Below are 23,974 nucleotides of genomic sequence, written 5' to 3'. Positions count from 1 at the left end.
TCTAAAAAAAAACGAAGAAAAGAAAATTGCGGGAGGGGGGGGGGGGACAACACAAAACATACGAATCTCGGGGAACTTTCCATGACAAAACTAAAATTTAACCACACACAACCCTTCACAATTGCCGACAGAGTCCACTGAAGTAGACACCCAAGCCATAATGTGGTCACCCGATCCGGTGAAAATGCATTTTTCGATACTTGATATTTCGAAGAAGATGTTTGAAGAAATATGTACAATATCTTGTTTCTTCGACTTATGTTTTAATAATAATAATAAATAATAATTCGTTCTGTTAAGGTTACTCAAAGTGTTTAAACAAAATCACAAGTCTATGCCTTGTAAAACAAAAACAATCAGAACGGCTGATTTGCATATATCAGTTTTAAACATTCTAGATAAAAATTATGAGGATGCATTCATTCTTCGTAAAAAAAACTGTTGCATTTCTCCCAGCCCATCACAGTGAAAAATAAAGCTCTCGTCTTATAATTAAGGTCACAGAGTGTTAAACAAAATCACATGTCTACTAGGCACCTTGCAAAACGAAAATTAATCAGATAGGGCGATATGCAGATACATGTATCAGTTTTCAACATCTTAATTAGGATCCTACATTTTGACTATTTAGTTTAGCCGTCAAATTGTTGGGAATACCAGGGGGATGGTATAGACAATCTCTGCATATAAATATACAACGGCATCTGCTTGTCATGTATGGTGGTTAGCCATCAATCATGGTGTTCAAGGGGAGGTTCACACATGGGGATATCGTTTAAAAGTATAATATATAATATTATACAATAATTAAATTTTTAAAGAATTAATCGTTTCCCTTCCTCGAGTTTTCCATACAACACACGATTAATCCAACATGTGATTTCAAACAAAATGGGTTTCTGTATTTTTTTTCCTTCAAATTTGTGGTCACGTTTTCGCGAACTCAATAAAGAATATTTATGTAATTATGTCATATTATCGTGTCATGGATTTTGTGCGTGCTCGTGTACGTTGCTTATTTTGATTGCTCCAATAAGAATAAGCAATGCTATTCCCCCGGGACTTTTGGCAGTATTTAGATGTAAAAGTTTCTATCAATTTGACTTGTTAGAACTTTTTTAATCAGCGAGCTTTCAGATTGAAAGTAAACTAAACAAATGTGCTGGATTATTAGAAATTATATGTAATCAGACAATGTATTACGTTTGTGACATCACATGGAATCTGTGACATCACACGTAATTTGTGACATCACGTTTAAACTGTGACATCCCATGTAAAATGGGACATAACATGCTTATGCTAAACATGCTTAACATGCTTATAAATGTCAAGCACAGAGCCTGGGCTTCTCACAGGCAGGCTTTATACACAGCTCACAGGAAGAAAACTCAAAAATCTTTTATTTGATTGAATTTTTTATTTAACCTTCGTTTTTTAAAGAATTTGTATAAACTGTTGATTTAAAATGAAGTGCACATCTCGAAAACGTGTTAACATGGTAAATCATGATACAACGTTTTGAGGATGTTGTAAAACAATTCTTATGTCACCAGAGCAGTTTTGCAACCCGGAAAATTCCCTACAATGCACACCTAGTCGCTATTTGTGTAAACAATGTGGCAATGTTCTAGATATAAATGAGAAATTACTAAATCTGCAAATTTTGGTAAAAACTAAACAGAAACTGACTGTAGCACAGTGATGGAACTTTATTATAAGATAAAGATACGTTTATCAAACTTATTGAAGCTAATGTAATAAATGGCTAGCCATTTTTCTCCTTATATTACAAAATTGTAGGAACATTTAATGGAAACATTTAATTTCTGTACTTTGTTTGTTTGTTTGTTTGTTTGTTTGTTTGTTTGTAACTAGACGACAATACTTATTCTAGTAATTGTGAAATCAGATGTTAGCTTGGGGGATTCGAACCTACAACCTTGTCCTGCAGTCCTGCAGTCCTGCAAGTCTGCAACAAGTCCTGCAGTCTAACCACTGGACCACTTCAGGTCTTCCCACAGGAAGATTGAAACAACATTACCATACTGTAATGACAATGGACTGTGTGGAGAATTATTACCTTTATGGCCCATTTGACATTCATAAGTTGAATGGCGTAGGGTATCACAGAACCCAAAACCATTTGATTTTGAATATTGTGACAATTGGGATCCCACAAAAAAAAAATGAAGTTGTTGGCAATTCACAACAAGAGGAGTGCAGGCCATGTTAAACTAATGAAAATAATTTTGTCTAATCATGAAGTGTTGATAAAAACTATTTCTAGGTCAGGCTGACCCGGAAATTGGTTTAAAAAAAAGGATTTTAGCTCGGATTCTGCATAAATTTGACCCATTTGGGGTCATTGTAACACAAGTTCCAAGGACACTGACCCAAAAGGAGTAAGGCCACCGGAATCGCGTCATTTATGACCCAGGAGTTGTTCAACTGAACTTGTCTTCCATGAGTCATACTGGTGGATTGAAATCAATTGATTGTTTGTTTGCTTGTTTGTTTAGATGATCTTCCCGTCAAGGGAACTTGGCAGACTCCCACAATACAAGGGGATACAAACACCGAGCTGGTAACAGCCAATCTCTCTGAAACAAACATCGGTTTAACGTCTATGATTATGAATTGCACAAATCAAGAAATTGTGATTCAGTAACTAGACGACAATACTTATTCTAGTCATTATGAAATACATGTATGCAGTTACCTTGACAGGGTTCGAACCACAACTAACTGATCATTCAGATTCGTCAGAGCAAACCTCACAACATCAGTCAAATTTCCATTCCTTGTTATCATCGTGTCCCTCCGAACTCTCCTTGTTCTCGGATGATTTGCTCGAACCCGACGAAGCTGATGACGGCATTGTGCTTTTCGACCCGGACTCGTAGTATTCCTGGGGGAAAGCTGTGAGGACCTCAACCCCAAAATCATTGACGAGAACAGTATGTTCAAACTGGGCTGATCTAAAAAAGCAATTAACAAGTCAGATAGTAACCACATTTTAATCATTTTAAGCATCTCAAGAATAATGTGACCACAGCTTGTAAAATTAAAAAGTGTAAAAATAGTTAATGGCCTGATGTTTGACCCCATTTTTTTGAGGTATGGTGGACGTAGCAATAAGACACTGGATTTGGGTAAATAAGTATGTAGACACTCAAACCAAACAGTGCAATACTATTGCGTCTTCGTTACCTCAAAAATGCTATTGCATAGTCTTTCTCGAAGGCTAAATGACAACACAACACAACACAACACAACAAACTTGAACATGCACTGACTAATTTTTATTTCCTTAAATTAGAAAGTGTATGGACATGACAAATTCTCCACACTATTTTATGATTTTCATAATATTCTGTAACTTAATTATAGTGGTATTGATTTTAAAAGAAGTTAAGAGGAAACACAATTTCAAGTGATACCAACAAAAAGATAACATTTACACAAATGGCAGAAAAAGGGGAAAACACCCTGTTGGATTACAAAAAATCAAGTATTAAATTACTGTCGTTGATCCCCGGATGCTAATTATTTGATATGAAATGACACTCCTGGGACTATTTTCACACGAACCACTTGAGCGACTAACACATGTCCAATATGAATGAATAACGCATGAAGAAATTATTACAGAAACAAATCTGAAGGTCTGTATTTATTAAAGGTGATAAATTTCCATAAAAGCACAAAATGTGCTGTAAGAACAACAAATATTTTACTTTAAAGACAGTGGACACTATTGGTAATTGTCAAAGACCAGTCTTCTCGCTTGGTGTATCTCAACATGTACATGTACATGTACATAAAATAACCAACCTGTGAAAATTTGAGCTCGATTGGTTGTCGGAGTTGCGAGATAATAATGAAAGAAAAAACACCCTTGTCACGTGAAGTTGTGTGCTTTCAGATGCTTGATTTCGCGACCTCAAGTTCTAAACTTGAGGTCTCAAAATCAAATTCGTGGAAAATTACTTCTTTCTCGAAAACTATGTCACTTCAGAGGGAGCCGTTTCTCACAATGTTTTATACCATCAACCTCTCTCCATTACTCGTCACCAATTAAGGTTTTATGATGATAATTATTTTGAGTAATTACCAATAGTGTCCACTGCCTTTAAGTTAGTCTAAATGTGGGGGAGTCTATAACTCTCCTTACAGAGTGCATGTAAGAACCATACCCTTCAATCCCACTAAACAGACACACAAATTGCGGTAAATTATTTCGCTCTAGATACGCAAGCATCACGAACGGCCAGGCCGGGATTCAAACCTACATTCTGCAAAAACAGAACTTGATAAAATGTGCACTAGATCACCCAGCCACAATAGTTCCTTTAAATTTCAGAATAATAATAAATCTTTCCATAATGGCTCCCAATCTGTCACCGTGTTGCCAAATCTCTGGGATATTGATATCAATGTCGTGAGAATATTTCACCAGATGTGTCGATTAAGTATTCAATAATCTGTGTGATATGATATTATGTGTTATTTTGTCTCTTTTCTAAATCCGTTAATCCAGCTCGCTGTCGGGCTGCTGTCTGTTTTTTCAATTTGTTGTAATGAAACGGAATGTATCGTGATTGAAATAAAGTGGTTTGAACTTGTGCATAAGCCTAACCGTTAAGATATGATTGGGAAAAAAGCGAACACGATAAGCACTGACTTTGCGTGTGAGAAGGATGTGAGAGGCCGAGAAGGATGCAGGAAGAAGAAGAGAAAAATGCAAGGGAGGATAGGTGGGGGAAATGCAAGGGGCTGAGGAGGGGAGGGGCTAGAAAAGAAGGTGAGGAAGAGGAAGGGGTGAAGAAGGAGGAAGGAGGGGGTAAATGGTAGAAGGCCGAAGAAGGAAAAAAGGCTGGAGAAAGATGAGAGGGGTAGGAGAAAGATTAGAGGGTGAGGAGAAAGATGAGAGGGGGGGGAGAAAAATGCAAGGGGTTGAGAAAGAGGCGAGGAAGAGAAAGGAATGGAAATAGGGGAGGAGGGGCTAAAGGGAAGAGAAGATGGAGAAGGAAGAAGGGCTGTAGAATGAAGACCGGGGCTGGAGGAAGATGAGAGGGGGAGATAAATGCAAGAGGTTGAGAAAGAGGCGAGGAAGAGAAAGGGTTGAGAAATGGGGAAAGAGGGGCTAAAGGAAAGAGGAGCAGGAGAAGGAAGCAGGGCTGTAGAAGGAAGAGCGGGGCTGGAGAAAGATGAGAAGGGTAGGAGAAAGATGGGATAGGCAGGAAAAAGATGAGAGGGGGAGAAAAATGCAAGAGGTTGAGAAAGAGGCAAGGAAGAGTACGGGTTGAGAAATGGGGGGAAGACAAGAGGGGCTAAAGGGAAGAGGATCAGGAAAAGGAAGAAGGGCTGTAGAAGGAAGAGTGGGGCTGGAGAAAGATGAGAGGGGTAGGAGAAAGATGGGAGGGGCAGGAGAAAGATATAAGGGGGGGAGGCAAAGATACAGTTGTGAGGAAAGGGGAGGAGGGGGGTGGGGGTGATGGGAAGAGGGCTAGAGAAGGAAGCCAGGGGCCAGAAAGGAAGCAATTACCCAACAAGCATTAAGCATTCCCTAGAGAGGTGTTGAAATTAATTATAGTGCGTACGATAACTAATGAAACATCCGTTCTATTTTTAGTATGTTGATGTTGGTTACAATAAGTGGCATGTCATAACAAATGTTGGTATTTGTTTCTGAGTCAAGTACGCAGCTGTAGATGTCAATTTATTGTGCGGTTTATTGTTCAGCAAATAATCGTTAGATTCTTCTCAGCCAAAGTTAATCAGTCAATATAGGTTTTCTCGGTCAACTTCGGCAAATGAGCATCCAATTTAACAATCAAGCTATTCCATTTCGCACGAAATTGAATGCTACTGAAAAGGGTAATTCGATTTCGTTTTATGATTAGCCAAATGTAATGCTGCGTCATTCGATTTAACAAAATAATCATTCAATTTAAGAAATCATCAAAGCAGCATCCAAATTCGCAGACGCTTCTTGAGGTGTGTGTGTCACGAAAATGAATGACGATACGCGAAATTGAACAGAGTTCTAAAGGAATTTGACTGTACTCAAAACGAAATTGAATGGCCGAATTCTGAATTTGAAATACAGTAACAACCGAAAAGGCAAAACAGCTTTAATTCAAAGGCATGAAAATGAAATTGACTGCTCATTCACCTAATTTGACAGAGAAAACCTATATTAGTATTCAAAATAAATCAGAAAAAACAATCAATAGGCAAACTGCCTGCTAAGTATTCAGGTTGTACATTTAAAAATCAAATTGTTGGAATTTTATTAAAGCAGTTATTGTATCGAGAACGGACAAAATGCTGACCTGTCACTGTTCTTAATGCATAATTCCACCTCATTTTGATTGAATAATCTCACACATGCTGTCTAGTTTGAAATGGTATTCTTTTCCCCACACAGTTTGTACCGAATAATGTACAAGAACAGGGCCTTTTAATTTTAAGACATAAGTTGGGAGTTGCAACCAGGGGAGGTAAAACTGCTGTAAAATGCTGCCCTGGTTTAACAAATGACAAGTCTCCTTCAAATTAAGTTTTATCAAAAAGAAAAGGAAAAAAAAAGACACTCAAATTTAAGTAGATTTCCGAACACCTACACATAATTAACCAAGAACTAACTTCAATTTGCCACTCTGTATTCAACTCACCAAGAGCCCCCCCAAAACAACAGCCCACGCTCCTTCAACCTTCTGTCTCAATTGTTTACCTTTGAAAAAATCCTAGCGGGGAAGACTGTGTTTGTCCAACCTCATCACCCCCTCAAAACACATGTTAGCCAACACAGAGGCTTACTGGGCAGGCATTTGTCTTACTCCTCAATGTAAAATTTACTTAAAGACACTGGACACTTTTGGTAATGACTCAAAATAATTGTTAGCATAAAAACTTACTTGGAAACAAGCCATGGAGAACTGTTGAAAGTATAAAACATGGCTCCCTGTGAAGTAAAGTAGTTTTTGAGAAAGAGGTAATTCCTCACTCAAGTAATACAACAATTCAGCTGAAACCTTTTATTATGCATCTGAGAGCACACAAAATAATGCAACAAGGGTGTTTTTTCTTTCAGTATTCTCTTACAAATTCGATGACCAATTGATCTCAAGTTTTCACAGGTTTGTTGTTTATGCAAATGTTGGGACACACCAAGTAAACAGACTGGTCGTTGACAATTACCTAACATGTCCAGTGCCTTTAAGCAAGGTAAGGGGGTTTGCTGTTTGCTATACTGGTGTATATAAACTGTAAAAGCCTCAAGAAACAAAAAAACAATGTCCTAAGACGTGATTCTGCGGAATAACAAGTCAAGCACAAACCACTTGAAGATCTGGACGAGACGGAAACTTGATACACAGATGGCACAGGTGTTTTTTCCTCGTGGAGAAGTCAGTGATTTTAAAGGCAAGAATACCTTTTTTTTTTTTTTACCGTTTGATTGTTTTTTAAATCCGATATAAATGTAGATGTACACAATGAAACCAACATCTAAAAATTTCATTTGAAAAGGTGGTTACGTTTTTGAGATATCGCCGCAAAATCAGGCGCGAATATGTCCACGCAGAAAGTATATCTTGATCTGATCTTGATACTGCACTAATTGCCTAAGATATGTGGCTGTTGACGTGCAGTCCCACATGCATCGCTAAATTTTGCACTTTTCTAACATGATCTCGAATGCTGGGACATCTGGGGGCCATATTTTCTTTCTGGTGTTAATTTGTTCCATTGGGGGATAGTGCGCGGGTAGAGAGATGGTCTGTAGCAGTCCTCGTTTGTTTGGGGGATTTTAAAATATTGGTTCATGAGATAAGCGTGTGAGTTTACGTTGGTGTAGTTTATCTTGCAGGTGACTGATGTTGTTTGGAGTGAGACCATGAACTTCCTTGTAGATTGTAACTAGACGGCATTTATTTCTGCGAATAGCCAGTTCTTCCCAGTTTAGTTGATTCAGCATGTTTGACACACTACTTGTCCGGTTGGAGTTATCGGACGAGTTGGTCTATAAAAAGCGTTTTTAACCGTTTTTTTTTTAAATAAAATGCATATGGTTGGAAAGATGTTTTAAAAGTAGAATACCATGGTCCACACAAGTTTGCCCTGAAATTGCGAGGTTTTCCTTTTATTGTGCGAACTAACACGGTCGGCCATTTATGGGAGTCAAAATTTTGACTCCCATAAATGGCCGACCGTGTTAGTCGTCGAGGTAAAAGGAAAACCGTGCAATTTCGAGGCATGTTTGTGTGGATCATTGTATTCTACTTTTACAACATCTTTTTACCCATGTGCATTTTATAACAAACGGTTACACATGCTTTTCAAAGACCAACTCGACCGATCCAAGGCAACGTGTTCCTTTAAGTATAATCCCTAATAGATACACAATCTATAAGAAGAGTTGCGTGGTAACGCTTCTCAGTATTTTGAGCATAAAATCTGGCATCTTTTTCCATAACCACATTATTGAGTGAAATATTCATCAAAATGCTTTATGCTATCAAACACTGTCATAGGATTCTAGCCAAACATTTTTATGGCCATTATTTTTAAATGTTTATCTTCCCTTTAAAGTTACTTTCGAGAAAAAATCACAGGTCTATCACTGATGAAAGTTTCCCAACACTTACAAAAATAGGTCTAAAAAGATGAGATTGAATTAGTGTGGAAATTCCTAAAAGAATTACTTGGTGGTCTCGGTTTCCCCTCACTGCAGACTCAGAACCTCCAATATGTTACACTTCAGGAGGTTTACAGACACTGTGCATAACCGAAAATACAAAACTCCAGATTTTGACACAATGTGGACTACTTTTGTCTCCCTTTAAATGACTGTTTTATATATTTCAAGAAAATCTGAAGGCTTAAAGAGGTTTTGAGAAAATCTTGAAATCAGGAAAATTCCTGATAAATGACAAGCCGGAAGTCTATAATAGTCTATAAGGTTACTAAGTTGGTGTGGGAAAAAGGCCAGAGCAAAAACCCTTAAAAAACAGGGTTTTTTTCCCAAGAAAAAAGTGGAGAAATCTTCGATTTGAATGTCATATTCAAAAAAGAAAAACAGGTTTATGTCCAATTTAGATTTCCAAATATCTCCTTTGAAACAGATCTACTTTAGAGTTAAAGATTTGGTTTGGCAAGATAAAAGGGAACGGAGAAAGCTGACAGGAACTTTATTTGCCCAATGACCAGGGCACTATGTACATGTAAATCACATTGAGACGTTATTGTAAAATGCGCTATATAAGAACTACTTATTACTATTATTTACTGCTTGTGAAGGAGCGGTTATAAGCAGCGAACTCGAGCTCTGCTGACCTGATCAGCAGAGTGTGGGTTCGAGTCCCGGTCATGAAACTTGTGTTCTTAAAGGTCCTGAGTATTTTTTGTGACTTGTTTACTCAGTTCTCAAAACACTACAGCACCTCATCAAGTTATATTTTAAGGGAAGCTTTCTACCATCATTATCTTCAAACTGTGTGAGTTTAGTGTAAATCTGTGGACGCTGTGTTTTGTGTCCTACAAAATGTACCCAAATCCTTTAAGCTGTACCATTGCTTTATACTTTGGATGGGTTGTAAAGTAGTAGGTCCTTTAGATTGTTATAACAATAACTATCAACTCAGGTAAAAAAAAACAGTACACAAAGAGAAGGGGGTTTGCTCGGCGTTCCTGGCAGTGCGACTATCTTCATTTATGAGGGCTGCCTTAGAAAGGAAGAAGAAGAAGAAGAAGAAGAAGAAGAAGAAGAGAATATAGGTTGACTAACCTGGTGTGTCTCTGAGCTAAGACTGTCCAATTGTCTTCCGCGATAAAGATTGAATCTGTGTTCTCCAAGATGACTGGCTCAATAGTAAATGCCATCCCTGGTAACATTCTCTCTGGATAAGTATTGGCTGGATCAGAAAAAAACAAAGATGACAAGAATTTACAACTATATCTGGCCCTACCAAGCCTAGCTAGGAACAATCAAGTGTCTTGCTTTAGAACACAGGTATCAAGACCGGGACTTGCACCTACACTCTGCTGATAAGAAACACCAGTCCTTGAGTCCAGTGTGCTTGACAGCTCAGCCTCAAGTGTGTAGACCTTTGTAGCCTAACTAGTTACACCCTAGTTACCTAAGTTGTAACTGGTGTTGACCCCTAATCTAACACATTAATAAAGGCACTGGACACTATTGGTAATTACTCAAAATAATTGTTCGCATAAAAACTCACTTGGTAACAAGCAATGGGGAGCTGTTGATAGTATAAAACATTGTGACAAACGGCTCCACTCAAAGTTTCCACTATAATATTTTAATTTGATTTCAAGACCTCAGAACTAGATTTTGAGGTCCTGAAATCAAGGATCTGAAAGCACACAACTTCGTGTGACAAGGGTGTTTTTTCTTCCATTATTATCTCGCAACTTCAACGACCAATTGAGTTAAAATTTTCACAGGTTTGTTATTTTGTGCATATGTTGCTATACACCAGGTGAGAAGACTGGTCTTTGACAATCAACAAAGGTGTCCAGTGTCTTTAAGTGTTTAGGGGTTCTTTTACGTGCACTACAACTCCTAGTACAAGGGACCTGTGGCTTAGTGTCCCATACGAAGGACAAAGTGATTATGGGAAAGTTTCTAGCTCACAAAGACACAAGTGTCACAACCAGGACTCAAACCCATACTCTGCTGATCAAAAACACCAGAGCCTGGTGCTCTTAACTGCTACGGCACAGCATGCTGTGATGCAATATTGCTTTAAGTAGAATTTGAAACTATGCATGGTGGAAACCGAAAGGTTTGCGGTAACACCATGTAATGGCTATCTTTAAATGAGTTGGGGTGGTTCTGAAAAGAATCTTGGGTTTCAACTTGACGTTTCGATCAGTATGCTCTGATCGTCTTCTGCTTTCTACAGAAGACTATCAGAGCATACTGATCAAAACGTCGAGTTAAAACCAACGGTTCTTTTCAGAACCACCCCAACTTATTTAGAGATAGTTATTACATGGTGTTACCGCAAACCTTTCCTTATTATATTGCTTTATAGTTTTGGCAGACTTTTGTAGCCAATTTAGATTTTTGACTGCTCATTCTTGTTATGATTCCAGTGATATTTGGCTGTGTACTGGTTTGACAGTGCAATAACATGTATCTCCTAAAATAGCACTGACGGCGAGCAAAACTTTAAAATTGTGAAATAATTCTATATTGATTAAAATAGCCTGGATGCACAAACAAAAAATATGCAATGAGATTTTTGCAAAATCGTGATACAACGCTTTCGTACTGACCCGAAAATTTATATTACCATCTTTGCGTAACACCTTCACAAAGGCTGTGACCCAGACGAAGGGGAGGTTAACTTGGCAGTTCAGTATTGAAAGTCAAAACTTGCTTCCTACTTGGTACTTACCATAATGCCATATGTCTGGTTTACAGTGAAACAGTCTGCCGATGCCGTGCCCTACAAACGAAGGACACACATGAAATCCAGCTGCACGAGCTATTGATCTAGACAAGAAAACAGATAACAACAAAATTGACTTGCTGGCTTGTTCCTGTACATCCATAGATGAGCCCTTCTCAATGTCTTTAGGAAAACTGCCTTGAAGTACATTGTACAATAATGGCTAAAGCATTTTTTTACAATTAGGAAATTTGTTTACAACTGGCATATTGACCCCTTGCACGCGCGTCACTCGCGACGACTGATGCCACGCTCACCATGTTGGTGGGCAGTTAGGTTTACGTGTATTAACGTTGCGTCGCCTAACGCGTCGCTATAACGCACAGCATACTCTATGCATAGTGTTATATATGAAAACGCACAATGAAATTGCCCACCAGTTTGGTGCATTCAAGATTTTTCTGATGATGACGTCCTCAGGTGAAATGGGTCAATATGACATTTTGGCTATCTTTCCTTTGCTTCAAAAGTTCTCATCATGCAGAATGGTTTATAAGTGAACCTGAGAGTATCCTACATGTATTAATGTTTTATATAAAAACTTTGCCAGTTCTGATAAGTAAAGATGTAAAACATTTCAGGATAATTAAACATGTTGTGCATGGTGAATAACTACGTAACTGTGTAATAATAATAATAAAAATAACCGTATTTAAAACGCGCCTTTTGTCAAAGGATACGAAGTGCCAGGTATTATTACTGCAAGGAGTGGGGCGAATTTTGAGATATAAGACCTAATCCTTAGCACCATGTAATGGTTTACAAGGTGCTGTGGCCCAATATGCTGCCAACCCAGTCAGGAACACCGGGGCGAGCCCCTTCTCTTTTCGATAAGTGCACTGGGTTCTTTTACATGCGTTTACACAACACATGGGACCAACGGCTTTACGTCTCATCCGAAGGATGAAGCAATGGTTATGTGTCTCGAACCCACACTCTGCTGATCAGAATCACCAGAGTTTTAATTCAGACAGCGCAGAGTTAAACCCGATCTGGTTTATCTTCGGTTTGAAGAGGTCAAAGCAGAAGCGACCCCGTTACTCTAACATCCGGTTTTAATATATTGCAGGCTGACAAAGTTTACCTACCAGTCAAAACCACAATAATTAATGGTCAGTATGTCAAAAGGTAAGAAGGTGAACATGAGCTAACTGTTTCATGTTTGACAGGAGTATTAACTTTTGTCAATTCTACAAACAAGCTGAACTTACTCTATGGTATTTCCAATTTCTGCGATGGGTACCTGTGGACCACACTTCTTGATAGCTTCGTCCAGGCACAGTCTTGCCGCGTCGATCAAGCGCTGGCCATCACCGTCCACCGAACCTACGACATAGGTTTCAGAAACATCACCATGGTAACCACCCATAAAAACCTTGGATTGAAAACAGGATTGAAAACAATATTGTAAAAAAGAAAAAAAAAAAAAAAATCCTGCCTTCAAGGATTCGAACCTACACTTCTGTGTCTGAATTTTTTCATGCAAAGACAATTAAAAATGGATTGAAAATTGAAGCAATGGTATGGAATAAACCTATAAGGGGTCATTTTCAGCTTGTATTGAAAAGCCCACTTACAAACAATTTACAGCAAAAATAAAAGCAACAAACGAACAAACATTATTAACTTGTCTTAAAGAGGAATACGTTGAATACTAATGATAGTAACAATAATGATGAATATCAAGAAGGAGTTATTCAAAACAACTACATGAAAATTACATAACACATTAGGTTGGCAACGAGGCAGAAATGCATAAAAGAAAGAAAAATAATTTGAGTTTTGGCAAACCAACAGTCTTGTAAGCGTGACCTCAAATCATGCATGAAGAATATTCGTAATTGGAATACACAATCTGAGAGCTACTTTAAGTTAGGCTTATCATGTTGAAATTTTGAGGGGAAAAATAAATCATTTTTTTTATAACCGCTTTAGGTGAAATTATTCTCAAATTGCTTTATTCCATATCGAAAGCTTATGCCGGCTTTCAACCAAAAGTTTTTGTTGTCATTAATTTTGAGAGTGATTTCCAAGCGTATCAAATTTTGAGGCCTTGGCAACATCAGTACATAGCTTGGCCCCTGAAATCTAAGTGTTCTGTTAGTATACATACTTACAGTGAAATCGACATTAACGATATCGCCTTCCTCCAGTGGTCTATCGTCTGGTACCCCGTGGCAAACCACATTATTGATTGAGGTGCAGACTGATTTTGGAAAGCCCTTGTAGTTCAACGTGGAAGGGTAGACTCTGTTTTCCAAACATGCAGCGTGGATCTTTTCATCTATGAAGTCTGTAGTCACTCCTGGCTAGAATAATCACACGATAATATTTATTTTGTTAGAATGCCTGATTATGAAAAGGGCAATAATGAGACTTGACTTTTAATTGTACCCATATTTTCTGCTTAACTGCAGGACTTTCTGTAAAAACACACAACTGCTAAGATTAGTCCCTTCCTCAGGCATCTTATGGCAAACAATTCTATGCAACATTGGTGTTTTCTCTGTTATCATTTTCTAGCAACTTCAATAAACAATTGAGCCCAAATGTTCACAGGCCAAAAATGGTGTGATTATGCCAGACTCACTTAATGTGGTATGTTGGTAAACTTAAAATTCATGATAATTGAGTGGTATCATACCAAAGTTTACTTTGAATACCTGTCACACATGTACATGTATTGTTCAAAACACACAATCAAAGGTGGAAAGAGCATGGGAAGAGTGAAAAAAACTAACTCGGGCATGTATGCTTCATTTTTGAAAGGGCAAGGGCACCAAGGCATTTTCCCTTAGTAAAAAGGCACTCTATGAGGAAATTGTAAATTTCTACTGGAGGCATTTCAAGGGCACCAAGAAGGCAATGACCAGGGGCAATGACGCAATCGCCTTTGTTTCCTCCGTGATTCATCAGACCTGGTAATTAAAGGTCAAATATTTACACCCATTTTTCTACCCTCATTAAAAGTCTTCATTTACCTTGACATATGAGGCCCCAATATCCAGTATTTTTCTTGCCATAGCCCCAGCATCCCGCATCCTATCCGCTTCATCCCTATTCAACACAACGGGATACGGACGAATAGTCCCTGCTTTCCCCGTCACTGCATACTCTGGTTTCTTTATACTGTCAGGTACAGTCCGTCTTGCACTAACATTTCTTGGAGTAACTACTCTATAAGCTAGATCCTCCTCTCTCACAGGCTCAGGCTCTGGAGTTTTCTTAAAGATCCCGAAGAATGTTCTCTTTTGCTGAGTGAATTGATTCCATCTACAAGATGTGCAGGGAGAAACCCTTCTAGAGACTGTGCTGTTAGCTGTGTGATACCCTGAAAATAAAGAAAACTTTGTAATAAAGGCAGTGCTGATTTTGATAAAACGCCCAATGAGAATACAAAGAACACATGATTTGCTGAGATCAGGTTTAAAAACTGATGAACATGTACGGCCGTAAGTGTAGTGAAAGTGAACAAACTTGAAGGCCAAAAAGTTTCAGATAGGGTTTTGTACATAGGCCTAAGGTTTGTGGAGACACAATAGCAGAACGATCATTAGACATACATACTTTGTTTGTTTGTTTGTTTGTTTAGATGATCTTCCCATCAAGGGAACTCTGCAAACTCCCACAAGGGGATATAAACACCAAGCTGGCAACAACCAATCTCTCTCATCGTGCAACACCAATGGTCTTGGAACCAAGCCTACGGCTGCACAGTTACCGGGAAACACAATGCACCACACGCAGCGCTGAGTCCTTTGACCCCAGTGACGTGCACACACACCCGAAGCTCCGCCCCACTCAGATTCAAATTTTCAACCTGGGACGTTTTTTACTCTTTCGCTCGGAGATCTGGTAAGTTTTTGTAATTTTTCTTCAAACTATTTCCTCAATGGTGTTTTGAGTGAAATGGAAGGATTCATTAGACATTGAGGATCAAGTTCGTGTTCCTAGAATTTGTGTCATGATTTTCAAAAGTGGCAAAAATGGAGCAAATCTGCTGACTAGCTGACGAAATTGTACGTTTTTAACCATTTCACCCTGCACAGATTGCAGATGATTCGTAACCCTCCGGCTACGTTGTCGGCAGGAGGGTTACGTTATGGCAACTACCTTTGATAGTGACCAGTAAAAAGTGTTGAAACATGGGCGTGACACGCGAGCTCGCACCTGTGCTTATAAATATAAGACAGTTTCTTCATTCCTATTGGTCGAGAGCAACGGCCGGAACAGTTGTGCCACATCACGCGGTACGCGTGACGCGCACATCAATCTCCTTATAAGGTGTTGTTTACCCGAGGGCCTTACCATTTCACAGCTGGAGTGTTGTGTTGAAAGAAAACATTGAACAATTATAATTTTTGCATTTATTTTACTGGATAACTTTCCGTATGGCGCCACCACTTTTTCACCCATTTTTACAAAAGGGGATACCTCATTAAGGTAAATTAGATACTTTATTAATTCATATCGGATGAAAAAGTGGTGGCGACATACAGAAACCTTTCCAATTTAATTTTTGACAAAAAGTTTTGATGTTTTTTGACCGAACGAAAGGTATTTATGACTGATTGAATGGGAATCAAAGTGTGTAGTGTTGAATCGATTTTCAACTAGTGTAGTGGTTTAAACCCGCCGAGGCCTGGTTCTTGATAATTTACCTCGACTTAGTCTCGGTAAAATTATCAAGAACCAGGCCTCGGCGGGTTTATTAAACCAGTAATCTAGTTCGTTGAAAACCTCTTAATTATACATGTAGGATGTGTAGGCTCTTCACCACACATACATCATTGTCATTGATTCCCTTATATTTATTTGTATTTACTGTGGGTTGTTTCTGTTGATTGAAATTCGGCCAGCTTGAGCAATAACTTACCAGCTTTAAACTGAGGTATCCTTGCATTCGAAGCGCTGGCAAGTAGCTTACTTTGAGACTTGAAAACTTGTAATTGCAAACATTTGAGACTTCTCATGGAGGCTGCCATCTTTAATCTTTAGACGAAACTGTACCCACGTTTATACGGTTGGACTTGCCTTAACGCAATGAGAGTTTGAGGTAGATTTTTAGATCATGAGAACGACGCAGAACTCATTTCAAAAGAGGGCGCTGTTGCGTTTGCTGTACTCTCTAGTAGTAGGGCGGGTGTGTCAAGCGGGCGTGTGCGGTGTGCAATAACGCTCCAGAAATACATTTTTTATTTGCCGAGAAAAGGTTCCAATCCATATTGCCGTGCACTTTCGTACAACGCGGGGAGTGGGGGGAGGGGAGAACTCCCTTCTAGAATTTGGGCAAAACTGTGGGGAAAGGTGGGTAATAAGAACAACATTAAAAGGGGCTGAGCAAAAAAAGGTGTCTTCTTTTGGTGTTGTTATTGTAGTATTCTTTTAACAATATTTTGAATTTTATGTCTTTACTTTTTGACTTTTGATCAGGTTGATCATCATAACAACAAGTCTTACACGCAGTTATCATTATTAAACAATGGACGATCGCTAAGGCCACTTGTTCGTACTGAGCAGGAACCTTTTTCAGAAAGTGAGGAATGGAAACCTAACTTCTATTTGCCAAGTTTATATACTTCCGTATTAGGATCAAACGTTCGATAAGTTTTGATTAAATAAGGTGCCAGGGATGTGGATCACCAATTATCTTGAGATTAGAATAATAACACTCAACAAAATTTTGACTGCTTCGAGTGCTTTGGTATGGGGCTCTCAAAAAATGGTCTATAGTTTCCCGAGAGGGCGAACGCGTCCGGGATCACCGAGGGAGTCGTAGTCTTAACTAGAATTCTAGTAACAGCAGTCAATATTTGTTTTATAACAGCCATGCATCGTGCCCATAAACGGTTATTTATCCCATGAATAATTAGAAACCATCTTGTTCCTCATATACTGTTAGCCTACACCAAGTGCAGAACCAAGTGCAAAGCAACTAAAAGGGTTCACCTATGACACTGCACATTAATATAATATGGCAAAATCTCCATGCGTGGTATTATCAGCTAGGAATTATGATTTCAAGTCTGGGATCACAGTTAGTATCATATCAGCCACGCAAAACTCTTTCACAGCTATCAAACGCCCTACCGGAGATTAATCCACGAGAGGGCGCTGATTTCAGTCAATAAAGCCAGACTAAAAGCCACGATCACAGATTTGGAACCAAGTCTAGGAGTTAGTCGGAGACATGGGCGTCAATCGGGGGGGGGGGGGGGGGGGCAGGGGGACATGTCCCCCCACCTTTGGAGGGTGGGGGACACAATATCAAATGTCCCCCATAAATTATTTGTGACCGCCTTTTTTACACTGTGTTGGACCAAACCCTGTGTCCCACCATGGGCATTAATCCTGGGAGCAAAGGATGACACAACTTTTTGAAGGGTGGGGGACACTGTATCAAAATTAATGTCCCCCCTCAAAATTGGCCATAGACTGCATCCTATAGAGCATGTAAATGCAAAATTGTCCCGGGCCCTTAAACGGGCCTCACGGCCTTGACGCCCCTGGTCAGAGAGCAATCCAATCAACATACTCAAATCAACCAATTGAGGCCCATCAGTGTGACGTGGGACTATTGTTTGGAAGGTAACACATAGTCATGAATTTGTGTGGAGGCTTATTATCCACACAGAAAGGCCCGGGCCTAATTTCATAAAGTCTGTAAGCACAAAACATTGCTAAGCACAAAATAAATAATATTGCTAAGCAAAAAAAAATACGTTACCACCCAGAATACCATACAGTTACCATTGCTGCAACTGGTACTCCACTCTCTTGTCTTGCTTAGCAAGAAACATTTTTTTTATGCTCAACAGCTTTATGAAATTGGACCAAGGAGGGTTAATGAACGAGCAGGGCTTCACAAGAAAAACAATTATGTAGACGTGCCTAATATGTAACAGGTTAAGAAAATCAAGTGTCTTTGTCGAGCGAATAAGAGCACCGAACTCAAGCTCTTGTGTTTCTTTTTACCAGAGTGTGGGTTCGAGTCCTGGTCGTGACACTTATGTCCTTCGGATGTGACTTAAAGCTATTGGTTCCGTGTGTTGTGTACAGCACGTAAAAAACACAGAGCACTTATCCTGGTTTGATCGGCAACATATTGCGCCACAGTCGCTTGTAAACCATTACATGCGGTGTAAAAAGAAAACTTGTATCATACTTCAAAAATGTAGCTCCATCTTCTGGACACTGAAAGTTGAAGCGCTTCAAGGATTTGGGTACTTTTTCAAAATGCCCATATATTTACATTAAACTTAAAGGGTTTGAAGATAATGATAGTGGAATACTTCCGTTAAAATCTTACTTACTGAGGTGCTGTAGTTTTTGAGAAATGAGTAAAACAATGTCATGAAAATACGTTTGTAAATGATTAAAATAATTTAAGTATCATGAAACGAAAATTTTGTTCATGACATTGTTTTACTCATTTCCCAAAAACTACAGCACCTCAGCACGTAGTATTTTCAGGGAAGCTTTCTACTATCATTATCTTCAAATTGTGTAAGTTTAGTATAAATCTGTGAACATTGTGTTTTTTTGTCCTACAAAAGTTACATAGACCCAAAGTGACGGATATGAGTGATGTTATAGAATCCAACACTATGGACATCTTATTGAGTTCCTATGTCAGAAATTGTACGTATCTTTTACAGGTTTTTTTTTCAGTAAGGCAGTGTATTTTATTTTATTTATTCATTTCCAGGCAAACAGTACACACAAAGAATAGGCAATAAAAATATGACTACACAGAGAACAAGCCTGCGGATAACCAAAAAGCGAAAATAATCACTATCTAAAGGCGATCCAGACAATAAAAATAACAACGGCACAAAAGGGTACAAGGACAGAAACGTCATAAAAATTTGGAAAATAGCACATCAAATACCATAATCAAATATAAATATAAATATGTATGTTATCAACACATTGCAGGGTTTGCCAATAGTTTTTTTTGGGTAACTAGACCAACATACATAAATACATAATAATAGTATTATTATTTCAAACCCGATATTTGTTTGCCTCAAGATGATTAAATCAACGCACTTTTCATATCCACTAAGATTGAAACAAAACACTTACTAAAAATAGAGGAACTTATAACCAGAACTGACTCAAATTCATGACCGTTCAAACATTTAATACACGAATCGCGTACCAACAAACAAAAAGTGTTTTGTACAAAATTATCTTTTATTGTATTAAAATACCAAAGTGAGCCAGAATTTCCCCTGTAAATTAAAATACATCTCGCCACTTTTGATCCGCGTCTTTGCACCACGCTGGTCACCCAGCGAGACAATAATAAATACTGTCGTCCTTAATTCACGGCAGAATAACATCACCATCAAAACTAGCCAGGTGACGGCCAGTGAGCTCGGCCGGTGTTAACTCAATTTGAACGGCCGAGGTAAATTTCATAACGCGCTTGTACCTCTGATTCCGGTACGGATACCGTTGCGGGCTGAGCACTTGTGAGGGACCGCCAATTTAGTTGGATTATGTTGTTTCTACACACACAGCTGGGAGCCCGTGTTCCTTGTCCGACTCTTAAAGGAACTGTACAATTTTGGTAATTACTCAAAATATGAATTATTAGCATCACAAAACTTACTTGGTAATGAGCAACGGAGAGCTGTTGATAATAATATAAAACTTTGTGAGAAATGACTCCCTCTGAAGTAACGTAGTTTTTGAGGAAGAGGTATTTCTCACTAAAATATTTTAAAACTTAAAGCTGAAGCCTTTTATTTCTACCTGAATGCACACAAAGTAATTGTGCAACAAGGATGTTTTTTTCTTTCATAATTCCCAATATTTTCCATTTTCCAGTATTGAGCCTAAATTTTCGCAGTTTTTCATATGCATATCGTTGGGATACAACGAGTAAGAACACTGGTCTTTGACACCCCAAAGGTGGCCAGTGCCTTTAAAAGTAGTGTTGTGACCGTGAGGTTTACCTCCATTTTTTTTTTATTCACGGCGTCTTGCTGAGAAAGGAAACACTTACAAGGAAACTGTTCAAATCACTTTAGTCGATACAGATGGATTTCTGATTGGTTTTAAGTGGGTGGAAATGTTTTGAGAGGTGAGGGGACAGATGTACAGTGCAAATGCTCATTGTCGGTTGGTTGGGGTTCAGGCGTCCCGAATTTGTTGCCAGCTATTACATATCGAAACGTGAAATATGCTTAGGCCCTATGTTATTATTGGTAAAATAAAAAACAAGTGTTCACAGACTCACACATAACTTACATGATTTAAAGTAGGTAATGACAGAAAGAGGTTCCTTTTAATATTTCTGCCAAAAATGCTCTCGTTTCTAACAAACGAGTAAAACAATAGTTTTTGTCACGTGTGATAATAAACTCGATGTTTGAAAAACATAAACTAAGGTCTCTTTTTTACAATTTTTCTCGTGACCTTGTTGACAAATTGAGCTCAAACTTTTACAGGTTTGTTTGTTTATGCATATTATGGTTGATCACACAAAACATGAACACGGTGTGCGACTATTTTTGTCAGCTCTACCAATCATGTATATTACCTTTTAAGCGTACTAAAAATTAACTTTAATTTTGTTATGTAATCTTGTTTTTACCTTGTGTGTTTTCAGTCCCTGTCGATTAAAGACAGTGAACACTATTGGTAATTGTCAAAGACCAGTCTTCCCACTTGGTGTATTTAAACATATGCATACAATAACAAACCTGTGAAAATTTGAGCTCAATTGGTCGTCGAAGTTGCGAGATATGAATGAAATAAAAAAAAAAAAACCTTGTCACACCAAGTTGTGTGCTTTCAGATGCTTGATTTCGAGACCTCAAATTCCAAACTTGAGGTCTCGAAATCAAATTCGTGGAAAGTTACTTCTTTTTGAAACTACGTCACTTCAGAGGGAGCCGTTTCTCTCAATGTTTTGTATTATCAACCTCTCCCTATATTACTCTTTTCCAAGTAAGGTTTTATGCTAATAATTATTTTGAATGATTACCAATAGTGTCCACTGCCTTTGAATGTGGTGCTCAATATGAGGCATACCATCATCCAATATTGTGTATTCATTGTGTTCTGTGAATTTCGGGAATTCTTTAGAGAGGATTTTAGGGGTGGGGGGGGGGGGTTGTTGTCATATGAACATGCAAATATTTGAGCATTGTTAAAAATAAGAATGCAACAGTTACCTTCTCAAGATCCCTTTCAGTGAAAATGCTTCTTATAGTATGTCAAAGTAATTTAAAGGTATCGCTATTTCAGGTTTTAGTAAACAGTATCTTTACCAACAGTCAAAGTCCAGCTGTCATCGCGTATCACCGACCCATGATAAAAGTATGGATATATGATTTATTATGATTCATATCAACATTACAGAGTCATTTATTCATGAACACTGTCAACCCTTTGACGAAGCAGGCCTTACGAGGCCATGGGGACTTATATTAATTATTAGCGTCAAGAGAATTTAGGGGTCCACAAAAACCTCCCGGTAAAAGTTAAAAACAAAGGGGTGGAAAAACTCGGTCAAGCCCGCCGTGTGCTTCGAGTTACCCTCGGCCAGGGAGGCTAGCGGAGGCCAGGTGGGCACGATTTCATACAGCTGCTTATACAGCAGACTACTTGACACATTAATGCTTAGCAGAAATGAGCAGGATACCAGCCACAAGTTGTTCATGTGACATTAAAGCTTGGCCGGTAACCCTATACTGGTTAACATAATAATTTGTTGTGCTGAGCTGTTTTTTTTTATAGCTTACGCAGCTCTATGAAATTGGGTCCAGCCCTGGTTTCACCGCGACACTGGAGGAAAGCCTCTGCGTGCCCTAGCAGAAGTGTCGACTTTCAGGGGCCGAGAAACATTAGATTCGTCTGGATTCTGGAGACGGAATTGAAACGGCAATGTTTACTGCCCTAAAGTAACACTACGCTGCCTAGATTTCTTTATAATGATAGGCTGGAATTACAGAGTATAATTATTAAAATGTGCATCAGAAGTTACTTATTGTCGGCAGTGGACCTGAGTTTATATGGTGCCAATTTCCCTTGGTTTTCTCCTCAACTTGAAAGAAAGCAAAATTACGTTTTTTTTTAAATAATATATGCGAAAACTACTAAAGCATGATGCCGATGAGTTTGTTGTTGAAAGTGCACACAGTGGTGGATCTCGATGTTTAATATGATTATGAGCTTATTTTGTAATGGGTTATTCCCTGGGTAAATTAATCTATAAAGATTCACAGAATACACACTCGACGAAAGTACTGATATTTTGTCTACTATTATGGAAGGAACCAATTATAAGGTCACAACTTTTCAACGACTTTCCAATGTGATGCCATGTCTTAAAGCCACTGGACACTATTGGTAATTGTCAAAGACTAGTCTTTTCACTTGGTGTATCTCAACATATGCATAAAATAACAAACCTGTGAAACTTTGAGGTCAATTGGTCGTCGAAGTTGCGAGAAAATTATGAAAGAAACACCCTTGTTGTGCTTTCAGATATGAATAAAAGACTTCTAGCTAGAAGTATTTTATTATTTTAGTGAGAAATTACCTCTTTCTCAAAAACTACGTTCCTTCAGAGGGAGTCGTTTCCCACAATGTTTTGTAATATCAACAGCTCTCCAAAGCTCGTTACTAAGTCAGTTTTAAAGTTACGATTTGTTTTGAGTAACTACCAAACGTGTACCTCCCCTTTAAAGTTACCTCAATTTTTACCAGTGAGAGCTCGAGCCTAAATCAAGCCATAAACAAGCCTATGTTGGAGAAGAGAAATCCATGAATCAATAATAATTTCTACCACCGCACACTTATGGTGATAATTGATCAACCTATTTTGTCACAACTCGCGAGCTTTTAGAAGTTGATGTATGAGTTTGGCGGTGGGGTCGCACTGCATGGTCCAGACGTGTAACAGGTGTAACGTGTGGGTATCACTCGGTCAGAGTGGGTAGGTGTGGGTTCGGATAGGGGTTTTGGGCTAGAGTTGGTTGGTATGGGTTGGAATGGGGTTACCCAATGGGCTTGAGTGGGTTGGTATGGGTTGAATGGGGGTACCCTGTGGGTTGGTTTGGGTTCGGATGGGGGTACCCTGTGGGCTAGAGTGAGTAGGTATACACATTCAAACCGGGGACCTATGACAAAGGAGGACAATAGGGTCCATGGTTCGGGAAGGTGTACAAAACCAATGAGAGCTGTTCCAAAAAAGTGAGATAGTTTCAGTGTAAATAAAGGAGGTCCACGGTTGCAGGCTCATACACACTTGGTTAAGCATGGATTCGTATTGGGGTGGCTAGTGGGCTAGAGTGGGTTGGTATGGGTTCGGATGGGGGTACCCAGTTGGCTTGAGTGGGTTGGTATGGGTTCGGATGGGGGTACCCAGTTGGCTTGAGTGGGTTGGTATGGGTTCGGATGGGGGGTACCCAGTTGGCTTGAGTGGGTTGGTATGGGTTTGGATGGGGGTACCCAGTTGGCTTGAGTGG

The 23,974-nt window shown here is 38.9% G+C and overlaps 1 protein-coding gene across 1 annotated transcript; it reads right to left on the bottom strand.

Moving 5' to 3' along the window:
• Window positions 1-258: 258 nt before the first annotated feature.
• Window positions 259-16,485, bottom strand: LOC117288613 (methionine aminopeptidase 1D, mitochondrial-like). The gene is made up of 7 exons (XM_033769533.1): window positions 16,363-16,485; window positions 14,468-14,817; window positions 13,604-13,795; window positions 12,698-12,861; window positions 11,433-11,530; window positions 9,797-9,923; window positions 259-2,981 (listed from the first exon to the last, which is right to left on the bottom strand). Exons 1-7 carry the CDS (start codon window positions 16,469-16,471, stop codon window positions 2,786-2,788), a joined length of 1,236 nt encoding a protein of 411 aa, XP_033625424.1. The 5' UTR covers window positions 16,472-16,485; the 3' UTR covers window positions 259-2,785.
• Between the last annotated feature and the right edge of the window lie 7,489 nt (window positions 16,486-23,974).

Source organism: Asterias rubens, chromosome 3, assembly GCF_902459465.1.
Source record: "Asterias rubens chromosome 3, eAstRub1.3, whole genome shotgun sequence".
NCBI lineage: Eukaryota > Metazoa > Echinodermata > Asteroidea > Forcipulatida > Asteriidae > Asterias > Asterias rubens.
This window is presented reverse-complemented; position numbering and strand designations above follow the sequence as displayed.